The sequence below is a fragment of the Poromitra crassiceps genome, assembly GCF_964638095.1.
Source record: "Poromitra crassiceps genome assembly, chromosome: 15".
NCBI lineage: Eukaryota > Metazoa > Chordata > Actinopteri > Beryciformes > Melamphaidae > Poromitra > Poromitra crassiceps.
The window spans coordinates 1,701,625-1,721,275 of NC_139634.1; the positions used below are offsets into that span (position 1 = coordinate 1,701,625).

The window sequence follows — 19,651 nt, forward strand, 5'->3', positions numbered from 1 at the left end:
CAACACAATAAGAAGTAACTGGCTGATCCCTGTGTTGGAACATAGGGTGAATTAGACATTTGTGTGAAATATTGTCATAATTAGCGTATGAATTCTTGAGTTATGGCCAGAAACATTATTTGTGAGGTTACAGTGACCTTGACCTTTGACCACCAAATATGAGTCCAGGTGGACGTTTGAGACAAATTTGAAGACATTTTCTTTCGTTCCTGAGATATTGCATTCATGAGAATGGGACAGACGGACAGACAAACAAAAAATATATAAAACTCCACAGTTGTTCTGAACTTGCATGTGTTGTAGTGGTGAAGAGTAACTTGATACTTCTCAATAGGACAAATCTAACGCTGCTCAACACGTTCACATGAGTGCAGTGCAGAGACTTCACTGCATATTCCGCCAGTTGGTTTCCGTTCCCGCTCCCAGAACCGGTCCCAGGACCGGTTCTGGGAGCGGTTCTGGGAGCGGGAAATTGCCCATGTACAGCTGGAGGAAACGTATGTGTGTGTGAGAGAGGGAGGAGTTTGAGAATAAAGACATTTACAGGAAGACAGAGGAGTCATGTTTAAGCCCCGCCCACCCTGTGCTACCTGCACAGGTAAACCAAAGGAGCCTCTCTGTGCCAGCACACACGGCTCGCCCTGTACTGGAACCAGCTCACAGCTTCTCCTTCGCCGCGGCTAACACATTTCACCAACGATGAATAAAATCAGAAAGTGGCTCCGGAAACCCAAGGTGAGAGTTTAATGTCTTCTCAAATATGTCAGGAAAAGAATGATACCACTTACTGAAAGTATGTGATTTATTTTGTGTTCAGCTGCCTCCTGGGTTTGTATTTCAGATTTGTTTCGTGTTTGTATCAAACCTTATTTATCTAGGTTCAATTATCTTTTCTCTATCAGTCCATATAGAAAAAAGATCATGTATTTTTCTTGGTATTGTGAAACAGAAGCTTTCCCCCGACCGGACATCATAAGCTGCTGCATTTGGTTGGGTTCAGAGCTGTGTATACAGAAGAGTCGCGACATCTCCATTCACTCCAATGGACAATTGTTTTACTCTCAAGAGTTCCAGGGAGTAAGGTCCTGGATTAAGCAGCACTGTCGAGTTGCAGCAAAATGGACAGTTTGTGTTGTACTTTGAAAGTTTTTTTTTTTTTTTTTTTATCAAATTGTACATTATCAGCTTTATTTTAGCATGCAAAAGTAGCGCGAGACCCATTCCTGGCTGTTCATTGGCTAATGAGTCTTGCATTTTGGTCCTCCACTGATGCCACTCTCTCTCTAGAGGACACTAGTTGGGTTCAATTCATAAATCAATTCCAACTCAACTGAGGAAATGTAATTTGAAGAAAAACTAACTGGAACTTACGTCTGGAATTCTGGTTTTTATTTATTTTTCTCACCACATATCTGAGATTCCACATAGTGTTATAGATGATCAATACCAAGTATAACATGTTAAAGGAAGCTTGCCCAGTAATGTATGAGGGGCTTGAGTAGTCTACACCTGGACAAGCAGGGAGAATAAGACTATCTGACATTATTGTGAATCAAATAACTTTATGGTGAAAAGTGTTTGCCCTGGTCAGCTAGTTAGTAGTTATCGCTGTGTCCTTTGTTTTCGTTTACATCTCTCTTTCTCTCTCTCTGATGTTTCTTCTCTGTTGGTAGGGAGCTGTATCTTGTTTTTTTTCCTCAGGCTTGTAACATTCAGGTACAATAGGAAAAATGAAACTGGACACAAGCAGACAAGCTGTCGTGTTGTGTGTGTGTGGTGTCATGTGACTGTGCTGTGCAGGGGTCTAAGAGACACTACACAAACTGTCTTTAATAGCAGGTTACACACTGTCCTTAAAGACACCTTGTGTGTGTGGGCTAGGGGTGCACTCCACTATTGAGCCAAACCCAAGCCATGGCATTTATTAACATAAGACATACAAATCAACCAAGACGCTAAATCAGGGAAATCAAGGCTACCAACAGCATTCAAAAGACAACACTAAACAGAATCCCAGGCCCGAGAAGCAGAAAGACCAGCAGTCAAACCAGAGGACTCTCCCTGAACAGCCTGGAGGGTTTCTCCATTTCCTTTCATTGGGCTTTTTTGGATCGAATTGGATGTATTTGGATTAGATGTATTTGGAAGTTAAAATGAATGCACATTTCTCTCTCATTTTAAATGACAATCGAGATAAAAACACAGTAAAGTCAAGGACTTATTTCTATTTTGGTCCTCATAGTTACAAGACAATAGCAAAGCACTCAATATTACAAAACATTTATTAGGGGCTACCCAAAAAAACATCTATGTATGAAATGTAGATTATCACACCAAATGTTCCAAGAATTATTATGTTTGACTAACAATTTTAACTGTTTTGATTCTGTGTTTTTTTTAATTGATGCTGCGAGACCATTCCAAGTAACAGCCCCAGAAAACCGTGCTTTTTCCTCTCTTCTATTCTCTGTTCCAGTAGTTTGATGTGTTTTGTGTCACACGTTGTCATGTAGAAGTGGGAGCAGCAGCTTCTATCTGACACTGACCTCAGCAGACTGGCTGCTGCGCTGGAGGTCCTGGGGTCCAGGTGTGAGGATAAGCCCTGCCCCCTTGTGTCCAGGTGTGATGATAAGCCCCGCCCCCTTGGGTCCAGGTGTGAGGATAAGCCCCGCCCCCTGCTGGATGAACACCTGCGTGGCCAGGTAATGTCCAACTCACATCCAGTCAACTACAAGGTCCTTAAGTTCTTGCAGTTCATTTGCCATAGCTGTAGAGCACGACAGGCCAACCTCCTGTAGCACATGAATGTCCCTCCAGCCAGCCAGATCCTGAGGTCCCATGTGATGCCAACTGCTGCTTTGCCTCTATACAGTGTACTGCCCACCATTCTAAAAAACAAGACTTGACAAAAACAATATATACACAGACAAAACAAAATACACACGTCTCTGATGCAGATCCTGCCGACTACGCCAGATTGTAACCGGGCCATAAGGACAGCTTCACTAGATCTCTAGGAGAGGTTGACTACGCCACCTTGGGACTGCAACCCAAGGAACTCACTTTAAAATTGTCACCAGACAACATACTGTAGGGTTCCCACATATACACAGGTAAAGTCTGCAAAAATGTCAGAGGCGGGAGTTTCACTTTACTTTACTTTATTGGTTTATTGTGACGGGACAATGCACATTAATGAACATGTTCAGAAATACAGAAGCCTCTATATACGAAAACATGTAAATATGCCGGAGTTAGCTAATGCTAATTTACATCCGTAGTCCCCAATAAATATCAAAACAATCACTCATTACATTCATTCAACGCACAAACTGGAATATACATGTAACGTGCCATTGCAAAAGATACCACAGCATTACAGACATCAAAATTACAGCAAAACACAGACAGGATGTACATGCAGCATGTCAGTGCTAAAAGAAGAATACTACACCTTCCATTCGACAGGTTACATGATAACAATACATAGATACAGTATGAAGGCTACTCTACTCTCTCTTAAGTGTTACACTTAAGTGGTGAAGTGCCTAGTGCAGGAAGAGAAGAAGATTTGGAAGGCAGCTATTAAGCTAGTGTTCACAAAATTGGTTTGTTTTAAGCCATTTTTTGAGCTGGCTTTTGAATGCCGCAAAAGTGGGGCTTTCCCTAATAGCCATAGGCAGTGTGTTCCAGCTAGTGCAATAAAACATTCAATTTATTTCACAGATCATTAAAATACATAACAGGCCTTTAATATCTTCTCTTAAAACAGTTGGGTATAAATAACTTCAGTTACCAGATTATTTGTTATAGACTATAGAGCCAATGAGGGGCTGCAGGCCGACTGTAGTGGGGGCATGTCACTGGCCTCAAAGGGCTCTGGCTAACGTGTTGGAAACACCACACACACTGCAAGGGAAGAAGAGGCAATCAATATATTACCACTACAAGGAAGCATGCATTAAAGGAACACTCCGCCCATTTTCAACCAGCTTTGTATCATTAGAAGATCAGTAGTATATCAGAAAACTGTAAACGGTTTTGAAGTCTGTCATTTAATTTGCCAGTTATTGAGTGTTAAAGTGTGGACCAGTGACATCACTGGTCCACACTAACTCAAATTAATAACTCATTAACTCAAATCAACTCTCAATAACTGTCAAACTATTCATCATTGATCTAGTTTGACAGTTATTGAGAGTTGATTTGAGTCCAGTTTTTAATAGCAGCTGTTTATTTGAACGGAGCCCAGCCATGCTACACATCACTGGCATATCTGAACATAACAGTCCTCTCCTGCCTCACTCCTCCTGCTGGGACTCCACAGACAAACATCCTCAGCATCCTCAACCAGATGATGGACGTCTGTTTCCATGGTACCAGCGCCAGCAAGGACTTCTGGGTCAAGTTCCTCGAAGAGTTCAGAAAGGAACTCACAGCAGAGGTGTGTTCAGTCAGTGTACACACACACACACACACACACACACACACACACACACACACACGCACACGCACGCACGCATGCACACACACACACACGCGCACACACACACACACACACACACACACACACACACACACGCACGCACGCACATGCACACACACACACACACACACACACACACACACACACACACACACACACACACACCCATGCACACACACACACACACACACACACACACACACACACATACACACACACACACCCACACACACACAGCTGCAGGTCTGGATTGGAACATGTTTCTACCCTCCCTCCCTCCAGTGTGTGGCAGCAGACTCCTACCTCATGAAGCAGGAAGTAGAAGGCGTGGCCCAGCAGCTGAGGGCGAGTCGTCCTGAGACGTTCCACCTCACCCTGCAGAGACTGGACACCCTGCTGGGCGGGGGTCAGGCAGCACCCAGGTGGGACCAACTGTCCACTCACTGGTACCACTGGTGCTACCAACTTTCTAAGTTGCTCTGTTGCTGCATTCATGTGCTCCTCGGATATATCGTACTTACTGTATTCATGAGTTACGAGCACATGAACGGCCCTCCAATGTTGTATTTATGGGTGGGAAAGTGGGAACTTTCGATGATACCTGAGTTTCCGAGTGGTGACCTTGTGTGACATTTAGGAACAACAAAATGGCGGGAAGTATGGAAACTTTTAACAATGAAGCATGCCGATCAAGTGCGTCAGCCTAAACAAATAACATTAACGTTATCTAGGTAACACTGATAACTTCTTAGCTAACGTTAACGTTACAACCTTGATTACTATTACTATTCTTACTAACGATAATAGTAATTATTCCTCCCCCCCTCCCCCGGTTGTTATTTTTTGTTCTTGCTCAAACCGAATGTTTTATGGTCACTCACGATTCAGTAGGTCACGCGTCGGCTTGGTTCCAGCCTTAAAACTAGTTATATAAGGATTTTTCGAAATTTCTATGAAGAAAATGAATGGAGAACTTACTTCCGGGGCGGGAGCTCTATGCAGCTTGGTGTAGTTAGATGTATCTCTGACTGGACCTTCTCTCCTCTCAGCAGAGATGTGCAGCTGCAGCAGCTGACTGTCCTGTTCGAGGAGACCACCTGCAGGTAGGGACTGCTCAACTAGAATCAACTCAACTAGACTCAACTACATTCAAAAATAAACTAGATTAGACTAGACTGGAGTCAACTGGACTGAACAATGTTTCTCCCAACAGTACAATGCTTAAGTTGTACTGGTTGGTTGGGTTGTACTGCCTTGGTGTATCGGTTGTACTGGTTGGGTTGTACTGTCTTGGTGTATAGGTTGTACTAAGTACTGGTTGGGTTGTACTGTCTTGGTGTATAGGTTGTACTGCTTGGGTTGTACTGTCTTGGTGTATAGGTTGTACTGCTTGGGTTGTACTGTCTTGGTGTGTATAGGTTGTACTGGTTGGGTTGTACTGTCTTGGTGTGTATAGGTTGTACTGGTTGGGTTGTACTGTCTTGGTGTGTATAGGTTGTACTGGTTGGGTTGTACTGTCTTGGTGTGTATAGGTTGTACTGGTTGGGTTGTACTGTCTTGGTGTATAGGTTGTACTGCTTGGGTTGTACTGTCTTGGAGTGTATAGGTTGTACTGGTTGGGTTGTACTGTCTTGGTGTGTATAGGTTGTACTGGTTGGGTTGTACTGTCTTGGTGTATTGGTTGTACTGGTTGGGTTGTACTGTCTTGGTGTATAGGTTGTACTGGTTGGGTTGTACTGTCTTGGTGTATAAGTTGTACTGGTTGGGTTGTACTGTCTTGGTCTATAGGTTGTACTGGTTGGGTTGTACTGTCTTGGTGTAGGTTGTACTTGTTGTATATTGGTTGTTGTACTGGTTGTATATTGGTTGTTGTACTTGACAGCTGTGTGCTTTGTGTGCAGAGCTCTGCATCGACGCTACATCAGCCAGACCATGATCGACCAGCAAGACCCCACTCTGATGGTGACCATACCCAGACTGGCCATCCTCTGGTGAGTCTGAGAGATTGTGTGTGTGTGTGTCTGTGTGTGTGTCTGTGTGTGTGTGTGTGACAGTGTGTGTGTGTAGGTGTGTGTGTGTGTGTGTGTGTGTGTGTGTGTGTGTGTGTGTGTGTGTGTGTAGGATAAGAATAGTGCTAAAATGATGAGCTGATTGATCAATCGACAGACAGAATTCTCTGTCTCTCTCATATTATAAAACAAATCATTTTGAATAGTCCCTCCCTCTCTCTCTCTCTGTCCTCTCTCTCTCTCTCTCTCTCTCTCTCCCCTCTCTCTCTCTCTCTCTCTCTCTCTCCCCTCTCTCTCTCTCTCTCTCTCTCTCTCTCTCTCGCTATCCAGTGGCCTGCGGTTGTTTCCAGTGGGGGTGCTGCAGCTGGACGAAGATGCAGCAGATCTGAATGAAGTCTTCAGGCCATTCCACTCCAGACTGAGGACCATCAGGTACCAGAGATGGGGACACAGTGACTTGAGACTCGTCCTCAAAAGACTTGAGACTCGACTCAGACTCGAGATTTGGGATTTGTGAACTGTGTGTGTGTTTGTGTGTGTGTGTGTGTGTGTGCATTAACATTGGGGAAATATCTACTAATAATAATGTCAACAAATCAAATCAATGCTGATACTGTATGCTAATAGATAAAAGAGTGAGAATAGTTCAGTACATGCTTGAATTCCTTAGTTTTAGTGATGCAGTGTTCTAAGCCAGTGGAAACTGGGTCAGGACTTGGGATCTCACGGTTTATAGATGAGGCCTATTATGAATTGGGTCGCATGCAGCAGTTGATAGAACGCTCATCCATAACTCAACCATAACTCTGACTTGGATTTGCAAAAAATGGCATCCACCTCATTACAATTCTGTGTAAATGTCCGTGCTGCGCCTGCATAGCCAGAATGCCTTGCGGTCCGACGAAGGCCGCTCACCTGCCGTGATGCGTCTGTATTGGGATCGGTCAGGGGGCACGTCTGACCACACGTCTGATGACAGGGGAACAGAGAAACATCAAACTCTTCAAACATATTTCATTGCATTTTTCTTTTAGTTTTAAGGATGTTTTAACGTAGCGTGACATTGCAATAAAACGGTGGCCCAAGTACGGGTGTTGTGGTCGGGTGGTTCGATGGGTGTATACGTTTGCCTTCGATACCAACGACCCGGGATTCGATTGTTCAATTTCAACTGCAAGCCACATCAAAATAAAAATACAGTCTTTCTTATTTAATCATGACCATTTCTCTAACCTTTAAGTTGCCTAACCATAACCATAAAAACCATTTTCAAATTTGTGTTCTGGGTGAGCAGGCCCAGCGAGGGCATTTAGCCTCAACCTGACCTCCAGGAATGTGTTTGTTTTGTCGGCAGGGACCTCCTGCGCACTCTGACAGAGGAGGAGCTGTGGGCTTTGGAGCAGAAGCTCTGCATCACACAGGAACAGAAAGTGAACACTCCTCATTCTTCACACAGCGCGAGTCCAAACCCATCTGCTGGTTTAAAGAGGAAGGTGGACATTGCTGAACACAGCCACCCTCAAAACTTCAGTCCCAGTCTTAATCCCAATCCCAGTCCTAAATACGGATTTGTCTCCAGTCTGGGTCTGTCCTCCAGCTTCAGGCCGGGTCCCTCTCCTCTCCTCCTGAACCCGAACCCTCGTCTAATTACCAGAGACGACTCCTTGTTCCCCTCCTCTCCTCCCTCGCTCCCCTGCTCTCCTCTCCTGGGCAGGAGGCTCCCCTGCTCCTCTCTGCCCTGCTCTCCCCTGCTGGGAGGAAGACGCTGGGGCTCCTCCTCCGCTCTGCCCTCCGCCTCTCCTCCTCTGTCCAGGCTGTGTGTGGAAGCCGCTCTGCAGCGGAGCAAGAACCTCACCCGTAACCATGGCAGCAGGCCGGTGACCCCCGACCTCTTCTCCGGGAGTACGGCGACCCCTGACCTCTGCTCTGGGAGTATGGCGACCCCCGACCTCTGCTCCGGGAGTACAACGACCATGAGAGTGAAGGTGGAGGGAAAGAGGAACGAGGAGGAGGAGAAGAGGGATGAAGAGGAGAGTTCAGATCAGGAGGAAGAAGAGCTGGCGCTCTATCTTGGTAGGTACAGGCGCTATCTGCTTTTTACGCTTTGCGCACCTGTAAAGAAACTTAACTGTTTAAAAATTATATAGTTGTTTGGGTAGACATGACCTCACTGTTTTTAAGTTAAAACAGCCCCAAAATATGGTGGGGATGCAATACTTGCGGGGGAGCGTAACTCATCACAACGGGTGCAAGCGCAGATTGGAGGTGTGCCAAGTCATTTATGCACGACGCGAACGAGATTTGGGCGGTGTTAACCACCAGAATTATTCACAGGTGTGGCCTGGCAATGCCTGGGCGTTACATCAATGAAATCAATCAGATTCCCGTCTTGCAGTCCCTGTAATAGTTTGTGTGAGGCATATATGCTGTAATTCTCCCCATGCGTAATTTGGATAAGCCTATCTCTATTGACTGTATAGAGACAGTCCGCATGTCTGGGAACGCCCACAAAATGTTAAACGGCTGGCGCGCGAGTGGGGTAAAACCACCCATATATCTCATGGGCTGACTCACCAAAAGACGGTGCTGCGGCTCTAAACTACAGGTTTGGGGGTTCTAGAGCAGAACACAAGACGTCTGCTCAGATGTGCGTTTACTGCGGTGGTTAAATCCCCGATCGTGTCTGCCTGGGCTGGGCTATCAGCTAAATTCTAACTTTGCTGAATGGATAGAACAGGTTTTTTTTGCCCCACCCTGACCACGCCCCCAGCCAGGCTGAGCCAGCTAGACCAGCATCTATGACGAGACGTGGCCTCAACCTATACAGTATATTATCCCTATCTCATAACGACAGCATCACATCATATACCTGTTAAAAACATCTGTGATTTGATGCAATTCGTGTTATTTTCTTGACTGGGGTGGGACAATAGAAAGGTGTTTGCAGTGGGACAATAGAAAGGTGTTTGCAGTGGGACAATAGAAAGGTGTTTGCAGTGGGACAATAGAAAGGTGTTTGCAGTGGGACAATAGAAAGGTGTTTGCAGTGGGACAATAGAAAGGTGTTTGCAGTGGGACAATAGAAAGGTGTTTGCAGTGGGACAATAGAAAGGTGTTTGCAGTGGGACAATAGAAAGGTGTTTGCAGTGGGACAATAGAAAGGTGTTTGCAGTGGGACAATAGAAAGGTGTTTGCAGTGGGACAATAGAAAGGTGTTTGCAGTGGGACAATAGAAAGGTGTTTGCAGCGGGACAATAGAAAGGTGTTTGCAGTGGGACAATAGAAAGGTGTTTGCAGTGGGACAATAGAAAGGTGTTTGCAGTGGGACAATAGAAAGGTGTTTGCAGTGGGACAATAGAAAGGTGTTTGCAGTGGGACAATAGAAAGGTGTTTGCAGTGGGACAATAGAAAGGTGTTTGCAGTGGGACAATAGAAAGGTGTTTGCAGTGGGACAATAGAAAGGTGTTTGCAGTGGGACAATAGAAAGGTGTTTGCAGTGGGACAATAGAAAGGTGTTTGCAGCGGGACAATAGAAAGGTGTTTGCAGTGGGACAATAGAAAGGTGTTTGCAGTGGGACAATAGAAAGGTGTTTGCAGTGTGTGTGTGTGTGTGTGGGGGGGGGAAACAGTGGAGACAAAAGAAAAGATGGGAGGATTTAGAGTGGACCCAATTGAAACTCTGAAACATAGTGAGATGTGCGTGCCGAGGACAGAGAGAGATGGAGAGAGCTTGTCAACAGATCATCATGGGCCTACCCCATGCATGTCCAGTGCAATTAGAACAGGCATAGAGGTAATAGCGCGGCAGGGAGAATACAAATGCGCTTGTGCACGCCCCCAATTTTCATTGCGCACAGCGTTAAACGAGTGCAAACTCTAAATTACCGCTTTTGCAATGACAGGGCCCCCGGTCTGTGTGGAGCCTGCAGGGTGGAGCTACTGCCTGCTGAGTCCCTGTGTCTGTCTCAGGTACGTCGCCTCTTTCATCGTTAACATTCAAAACCATTTTCTTGTCTCTGATTGGTCGCTGCTGAAACCTTGCCAGCAAAGTTTGCTCTCTAATCAAGCCTGGTTAGATAGTCTACCTTGTTTTCAGTGAGAAAATATTTCCAGCGTAAATTTGCCTGTGTATCATTAGGGACGGTTCACGCCAAAATCAAACGTATGTTTCCTCTTGCCTGTTACGTGCTATTTATCCATATAGATCAGGGGGTTTCAAAGTGGGACGTGGGCCTCCCCAGGCACAGGGGGGCTCCTCCCCAGGGGAGCTCCAAGCAGTTTCAGGGGAAGTTATCAGAAAGAGATCACATAGAATATCCTAAATGTGTGTGATGTGGTTACCCTTGTATCTGGATAAGGACAGATTCCATCCTATGAGAAATTTGTATATCGAATAATTTGTGCAATCCTATTCCTATGGGTCCCAAATGTTGCCCAGGTCAATGATTTTGGGTGTTTTACAAAATGTGACACTCCCGGCACAATTGGGACACTTCCTTTCACCCAAAAAGTCAAAATTAAGACATCAGTCTGGTTAAGGACACATTCTGTCCTCATTGACTTCCATTCAAAAGTGCTATGTTTTGCTATTTTTGCACCCTCCAGTGGTTGGAAAAAAATGCACTCACACTATGTTTTTATCCTTTCATCCTGGTCTAACCTTCAAATTGTCAAATAAGAAGATATTTTGGGGTTGGTTGAATATTTGTGAAAAGTACATGGCCTCAAAGTCAATGTCATCGTTTTTCCATTGGTTTCAATGGTAAAAGTTTGACTTTTTTTGGACTTCCAGCCATTTTTTTTTTAACAAAAGTCATGAATTCCCTGATGTTGTCAAACAAGTAAGTCAAACAGCAACATCAGGCTCTCTTGGCTCAATTGTTGAGTGTCTATGGGATCAAATAATATAATCATGATGGACTGCATTTAATGCGTGATCCCATAGGCATCCAGGAATTGAGTGAGGGGGCACTTTTTTCATGCTTTGTCTGGGGGGAGGCCAACAGTTTCAGACTTTGAAAACCCTGCCCTGATCTAGATGGCTTTGGTGTGAGTTGCCGAGTTTTGGAGATATCGGCCATAGAGATGTCTGCCTTCTCTCCAAACTGGACGGCACTCGGCTCAAAGCACCAAGAAAAGACATTTGAAAAACTCAACAGCAATGTCTCTTTCCAGAACTCATGACCCAGTTACTCAAGAAAATCCACAGACCTTGTGAGCAGTTTCATGTAGGAACTATTTTCTTTTGACCGAACTACCATTCAGTTCCGTTGTATTTGAGCGAAGGCAGACATCTCTATCGCAGATATCTCCAAAACTCGGCAACTCACACCTAAACAATCTGCATAAATAACCCTACAGGTAAGAGAAACTTTTAATTTTCGGGGTGAGCTGTCCCATTAATTTGACCTCAACAGTAAAACATTTTTTTTACAGGATATTAAAATAATAATAATAATAATAATAAGTAAAAGAGCCATATTGTATGAAAAGCATGTACTGGTTTCCTTATCCAGATGCCCCAGCGCTCCTCCATTCGAACCAGATGTTTACCCAGCATGCCTTGCTGCTTCCCCGGACCTCGATCTGGACTCGGCCGGGCCAGAGGCTCCAGGTCCATCCGACCCATTCGGACATCCAGAGCTCCAGAGGGAGGAGGGGGCAGGCGGGCCGGGTTTACCCAGAGACAGAGCTCCACAGCTGGGGCAGAGTGCTCCCACAGCCAGGCTCTACCCCAGCCTGAGCCAGTGGGGTTTCACTGGAGACAGTCAGACTCAGGTGAGACAGCTACATCGGTGTGGTTTCACTGGAGACAGTTAGACTCAGGTGAGACAGCTACAGCAGTGTGGTTTCACTGGAGACAGTTAGACTCAGGTGAGACAGCTACAGCAGTGTGGTTTCACTGGAGACAGTTAGACTCAGGTGAGACAGCTACAGCAGTGTGGTTTCACTGGAGACAGTTAGACTCAGGTGAGACAGCTACAGCAGTGTGGTTTCACTGGAGACAGTTAGACTCAGGTGAGACAGCTACAGCGGTGTGGTTTCACTAGTTATACTCAGGTGAGACAGCTACAGCAGTGTGGTTTCACTGGAGACAGTTAGACTCAGGTGAGACAGCTACAGCGGTGTGGTTTCACTGGAGACAGACTCAGGTGAGACAGCTACAGCAGTGTGGTTTCACTGGAGACAGACTCAGGTGAGACAGCTACAGCGGTGTGGTTTCACTGGAGACAGTTAGACTCAGGTGAGACAGCTACAGCAGTGTGGTTTCACTGGAGACAGACTCAGGTGAGACAGCTACAGCAGTGTGGTTTCACTGGAGACAGTTAGACTCAGGTGAGACAGCTACCGTGGTGTATTAGGAGAGTTGTGGGCGATTTCTTTTTACCACACCTGGGGGGGAAGGGAGTTCATTATTCATCATTCATACGTACCCTCTTATTTGTGCCAATTTTGCTGCTTCTTTCCACTTGTGAACGATTTGTATTTAATCTGCTCCTATAGACGGGTTTCTTGTATTCAAACATTAATGGGTGCGTGCGCGCGCAGGGACAGAGGATGACGAGAAACACATTGAGCTGATCGCCCATTGGTTCAACACAGGTGCATCACAAACCCACAGTGAAGTGTAGAAACTTCAATTTTATATCTATTCCAAGCTGTCACTCCATATTTTACATAAATACCACCTGTAATGCCTACATTAACAATAAAATAAGTAATCTGAAGGGCTGGGTCATTTGAGCAGTGAGTGTGGGTGGCGCTAATGCATGTTTTAATTTGTTTAAAAACCGCTCTTAAACAAAACTGTAGAAGAAGAAAAGCAGCAGTGAGCGTGCTGTCGGGGGTGTTCGACTTGTTGATGCCTCACCTGACTACGCTCGCCTGCTCTCGTCTGCTTTCCAGGCGAGGCGGCAGTCAACTCAAACGAGTGTGTGGAGCATACATGTCTAATGTGTGGAGCAGCTTTCTACCCCGGTGATGCGCACGCATCTATGTGATGACTTTGCACAGAAACCCGTCTATAGAGACACTGACGGGGGAAAACAGAACCCCCCCCCCCCCCCCCCCGTCCAATCCTGGCGTTCTCCTATGTCGCGTGCATGGTTGCGTGTTGCGCCAAAATATCGTATATACGGAAGATGAACACTCCAACTTACTTTATTGACAGCAACATCCACATTTTTCTTCTCGCCAATTCTCAATGGCTTCCTTGTTTTGCTCAGGAGTAGAAAAAAACTTTAACTGGCAATAATTTTTTACATTTGTTGTCTGCGCAGCCCCACCACACAACAGCTTTTAGCTATGTTTAATTCAAGGAAAATGACGCTGGTGTGTGGAAATGAACGGAGCTTTTCCCCCGTGATGGGCGTGGCCTATTTCATGCAGTGTCTCTATGGTGAGCATGATGAATGAAGGGTCTTCTCTCGTCAGGTGGAGAAAGATGTTCCACTGCCCCAAAACAAGATGGCCTCCGACCTGCTTCACCACCTGTCTGTGTGTATCTCAGGTATGTGTGTGTGTGTGTGTGTGTGTGTGTGCTTGATCTACACTCTGATCTGTTTAATGCTCTATATACAGCAAGCCTAAAAAAAGGATGCATAATACAATACAGGTAACAGGTTGGAACTTAGAAGAAATAATACTTCTTCACTCCCCCCCAACCCCCCTCCCCTCTTAGCTGTCGTGGACCAGTTGCAGACGGACAGCTCCAGTGATCTGAGATCCATCCTGGACTCTGTGCTTCACCACAAAGCCAACAAGAGGCAGACAGAAGAGAAGGAACAGGAGAGAGGTGAGGAACACCTCCAACATCTAACCAACATCTAACAGCTCAACCCCTTCTCTCTCCCAACTGGTCAAATACTGACGTTTGGCCAGGGAACCCCCACCCCCCCCCCTCACTTTTTAACGCACTGGCTGGGCACCCCCTTTTTATCATTTGCCCATGCCAATGGATGCCAGCTTTTGACTCATTCTTTAACGCCATGAGACCCTGGCCAACAACGTTACGGTTATGGTTAAGCAAATAAAACAATGTGATTAAGGTTAGAGAAATGGTTTGGTCATGGTTAACTAGGAAAAACTTAACGACCCTCTGAAGTCATGTTTTAAGATGTATATAAATTAATCTACTTTGAATAATAATTTGTGTCTGATGGTTTCCCCCCACAAAAACGGCTAAATTATCTCGCTATAATCCTTAAAATGACTTGCCCTCCTCCTGGCTCATTAAACATGCCAAAGCAACCAATCAAGGTTATCTAGAACATAACTAGCCAATCACAGCATACAAACATGCCCCAATACAGGAGCTGGTTGGCCTGAGCCTCTAGGTGCCGCTAGTCCTTTCAAGTGTTTTGGGTGTGTCAGCCCCTTTACTGGCCTAAGCCCTTGTTCACACAGGATGCCGAACGTAAGTAGAACTGAAGCTTGAAACAGGCACAAGCTGAACTGATGCCTAACCGTTCACACAAGAAGCCTTCTCTTTTCCTCTCAGCGCCTACTCGGTGCGCCTTGAACCTGCCCACAACTCCCATTGCACACTCATGCCTGGCTTGACGCGTCACGCTTGGGAAATAGACATGACACGCGTGCGGGTGGTGTGAACGGCCTCGCCTGTTAACAAGAACGCCTAAATGAAACTTGTGGGTTCAGCGTAGGTAGAGCTTAGGTTGAGCGTTGCTTCGGCGTCCTGTGTGAACGGGGCCTAACTGATGTTCCTCTGTAGCTGAAACACAGTGATCAATTCTTCTTCTCTTCCTCTGCAGCTCGGTCTCGTCTCTCTGTTGGACCCTGCCGCTCCTCCTCAGCCTCCAACCTCAGCACAACAGCCACGCACTGCAGGAGCTGTGGACAGGTACACAGTGTGTGTGTGTGTGTGTGTGTGTGTGTGTGTGTGTGTGTGTGTGTGTGTGTGTGTATGTATGTGTGCGTGCATACGTGTGTGTGTGTGTGAGTGCAGGCGTGTGTACCAGTGTTGCAGTTGAGTCCGACTCGACTTGAGTCCGAGTCCTGGACTCATTCTCAGGACTCGTGACTCGACTTGGACTCGAGCATTCATGCATTCGGACTCGGAAGTTAATTGATAGAGACTGGTTGTTTGTTTTTGAAGTTAATTGATAGAGACTGGCTGTTTGTTTTTGAAGTTAATTGATAGAGACTGGCTGTTTGTTTTTGAAGTTAATTGATAGAGACTGGCTGTTTGTTTTTGAAGTTAATTGATAGAGACTGGCTGTTTGTCTTTGAAGTTAATTGATAGAGACTGGCTGTTTGTTTTTGAAGTTAATTGATAGAGACTGGCTGTTTGTTTTTTAAGTTAATTGGTAGAGACTGGCTGTTTGTTTTTTAAGTTAATTGATAGAGACTGGCTGTTTGATTTTGAAGTTAATTGATAGAGACTGGCTGTTTGTTTTTGAAGTTAATTGATAGAGACTGGCTGTTTGATTTTGAAGTTAATTGGTAGAGACTGGCTGTTTGTTTTTGAAGTTAATTGATAGAGACTGTCTGTTTGATTTTGAAGTTAATTGATAGAGACTGGCTGTTTGTTTTTGAAGTTAATTGATAGAGGCTGGCTGTTTGTTTTTTAAGTTAATTGATAGAGACTGGGTGTTTGTTTTTGAAGTTAATTGATAGAGACTGGCTGTTTGAGTTTGTTAATTTTTTAATGTAATGGGGTAATGGGGACTCAAGTTGGACTCTTTTTGGTGCCTCAGACTTGACTGGGTCTCGACCCTCGTGCACACTGTGTGGGAATTTTCACCCCCGACCGCATAAGCTCATGCCACTGTGGGCATGGGGTTGTGGCACAACAGCAATCCCAGAAGATACATACACAGTGGTAGCGCTGTCGCCTCACAGCAAGAAGGTTCAATTCTCGCCTGGGACGTTGTGGGCGCTGAGGGTGTGTCCCCAGTTCCACATCCTCAGTGCCTATACTGCCCAGGTGGGGTCGTCAAAAAGGGCCTTTCTGTGTGGAGTTTGCATGTTCTCCCCGTGCCCCTCCAGATAGGAACCCCTCGCTAAAAAACATGCAAAAAAAACACACACACACACACACACAAGTGTTGTTAGATTAAGTGTGCAGATTGACCCAGCTACAGTATGATACTACGCTGTTGTTTTTTTTATTCTTTTTTATTGTTCTTCAGCATGGTATACAGAGCATCTGATACATTATTACTATTCTTTTCTTGTGTCATACAGAGTGTTATATTATTCATACATACATACATCCAATCATACCCCTGCATACCCCTCCCCACTCCCCCCTCTCTCTCAATTCCCATGTATGCATATTGACAGTTGTATTTAGTACCACACATTTCCTTATACTCTTCTCCATACATCTACATAGTCATCTCTATATCAACTCAATGTTTTTTATATTCATTAACAAAAATAAATCATAACATGTACATATCTGTAGCTATTAAACCTTGAACTAAGGGATTCCTTGCCCTGCACAATCTCTTATACAAAGTCTGCTCTAATTGGCGCTATATACTCGATCCAATTTTCCCAAATTCCTTTAAACTTATCCTGTTGCAGTCTGATAGAATAAGTCAGCTTCTCCATCACATATATATCATGCATTACTTCAATCCAATCATCAACCCTAGGTGCTTCGGCCTTCATCCATTTCCTGGTAATCGCTTTCTCACTTGCAATTAACATCATTCTAAATATATGTTTGTCTCCTAATCGCACAAGCCCTTGGTCTACTTTCCCCAAGTATAATACCTCAAATGAGAGTGGAAGATTCACTTTGGTTATTTCATCCATACATTTCTTTAACTCTTGCCAGTAACCTTTTAGAATAGGGCAGTCCCAGAATACATGGAAATGGTCAGCTCTGTCTGCTCCACACATTCTCCAGCACCTTGTTTTGATATTTTGTCTGTGCGATACTACACTGTTGTGTATACATTTAGTTATTAGATCAGTTCACTGAATGCATTTGTAACACCTTGATGACAACGTACTTACAGGTACTCCAGGTGTGAAAGGCCAGAGATCATCCCTTATATTTGTAAGATAATTGTAATTTATGGACTGAATCATGAAAAACACATGGACAGCTGTTGGCTGCAGTAAAGTGTTGCTTCAATGGAAACAGGTTTATACCGAAGGAAGAAAAAAATGAAAAGGAAGAAAAGACTTGTGTGGAGAGATAGTGACTTGACGACAACACTGGTGTAAAGACTTGTGTGGAGAGATAGTGACTTGACGACAACACTGGTGTCGACTACATGTTTTCTACTTTGTGTTTTCAGGTCTCCTGCTGCTCACTACCGCCACTTCACCGGGTCAGTGTGTGACCACTGCCTCCTGTCTCTCTCACACACACACACACTCACTCTCTCCTCAAGTGGGGCATGTATATTTATTTGATAAAAATGTCAGGGCAGGTGAAAGTAGTTTTTATTTATATGTGTGAGATAATGGCTTTGTGTACTCTTTGGATTTGATTTGTGTTTCATTGTGACCCTTAGTTTGTGTGTTTGGTAGGCTGGGGACAGGGAGTTTGTGTTGCTTTGTAACAGAATGTGTCACATGTCTGTTGTATATGACTGATGATGATATTGTAAAAAGAAAATTACAAAATTCAAGTAATAAAAAAATAGGAATCGTTGACTTGGTCACACTTCTGAGTCGGTCCGATTTCTGCTCTGATCTGTGACTTACGTTACTGTATGATCTGATGACAATATGTGTAAAACGCCACAGACAGAAACACACACGACCGTCGCTCGGCTTTATCACAAGTATTTATTAAGACAAGGTAGACTGTTGCTTTCATCCCCCACCAGCACAAACACACAGACATGTTGAAAACAAACAGTGGAGTGTGTTCAGATCCAGCTTCTCTGTGTGGAGTGTGTTCAGATCCAGCTTCTCTGTGTGAAGTGTGTTCAGATCCAGCTTCTCTGTGTGAAGTGTGGACAGCATATGACAAAAACAACCCATAAATAAATCACAATCATGTACTAACCTATTCCATCCTGTTCTGTTACTTTTCACTTAAGTTTCTTATAAATCAACAATCCTACACTGTCTCTTTTAAAAGTTGAATATCGCTTTGACCATAATGTGGAATTGATTTTCTTCCAGTCCTTGCAAATGGACGATAGAGCACCTATTTTTTTTAGGTTCTAAATTGTTATGCAATTCTGGATACAAGGAACACTCCACCAATTTGTATCATTAGTTTTGCACTCATTCATTTAGTGTGACAGCAATGAGAGTTGATTTGAGTTAAGGTGTGGACCAGTGATGTCATTCGTGCATGAATGACATCACTGATGCACACATTAAAATCAACCTCAATAACTGTCAAACTAAATGAACGGCTGCCAAACTGTTTACACTTCTGATATACGACTGATTTTGTAATGATAGAAAATTGGTGCAGTGTTCCTTTAAGTTTAGTCCATGTGGGTGTATTCATATACTCAATATTAACCCTTCCTGTACCTTCACAATGTTACACAGTAACAGTCATGTTAAGACGTGGATGACCTGGATGAACTCAAAGCTCTTCTTTTTCCATTTATCAGCCGAGACCCATTCTAGTCGACATGAAGTAACTGTTGGCCAAAGTGGGATGTACAGTAAAGTTCCCTTCTTCCTGTTTGTGACTAAAGTTCATAACCAGTTGTTTTATTCTTAAATGTGTAGGATAGATATTTATGACATTTGATACCGCTTCTGAAATACCGTATGTATGAATTGACTTTGCTTTCGGTTGGGGACTCCGTATAAAAATGACGGTAAACGCCAAAAGTTACACGAGTGACTGAGTGTCCGGAATAGAAGAGTGTCCCCCAACTCTGGGACAGACGGCTGATATTTTGGGGGCTTCCCGGTGTGGAGCGGACGTCTCGCCTCCTTCATCAGCTTATTGATATCAGGGTTCAAACTACTGATAAGAAGCATCAATGCTGCTATCTTACAGTCAGCAGCTTCTCCTGTGAACATTTCTGAAGCCAGAGTCTGATGCAGGGATTGAACCAACAACCTTCTGCACCACGTCACATCCATTTATCTGGGTGAGCTACAGCCCACTTCCTCTGGCACAGGGCGATATGGACCAAAAATCATATCTGGGTATTTTTAGGCTGAATGGTGATAAATCTGTATTTTCTATCATGTT

At 44.5% G+C, this 19,651-nt stretch overlaps 1 protein-coding gene across 1 annotated transcript; it reads left to right on the forward strand.

The window, feature by feature from the left end:
* Positions 1-699: 699 nt before the first annotated feature.
* On the forward strand, positions 700-19,645 carry LOC310790804 (uncharacterized protein; the record flags this gene model as incomplete). The annotated part of the gene is made up of 14 exons (XM_083652516.1): positions 700-735; positions 2,514-2,702; positions 4,328-4,444; positions 4,769-4,908; positions 5,539-5,589; positions 6,388-6,477; positions 6,826-6,927; positions 7,850-8,568; positions 10,398-10,464; positions 12,012-12,273; positions 13,930-14,005; positions 14,177-14,290; positions 15,267-15,355; positions 17,772-19,645. The coding sequence occupies 14 exons, from the start codon at positions 700-702 to the stop codon at positions 17,814-17,816; spliced, it is 2,097 nt and encodes a 698-aa protein (XP_083508642.1). The 3' UTR covers positions 17,817-19,645.
* Positions 19,646-19,651: the final 6 nt, after the last annotated feature.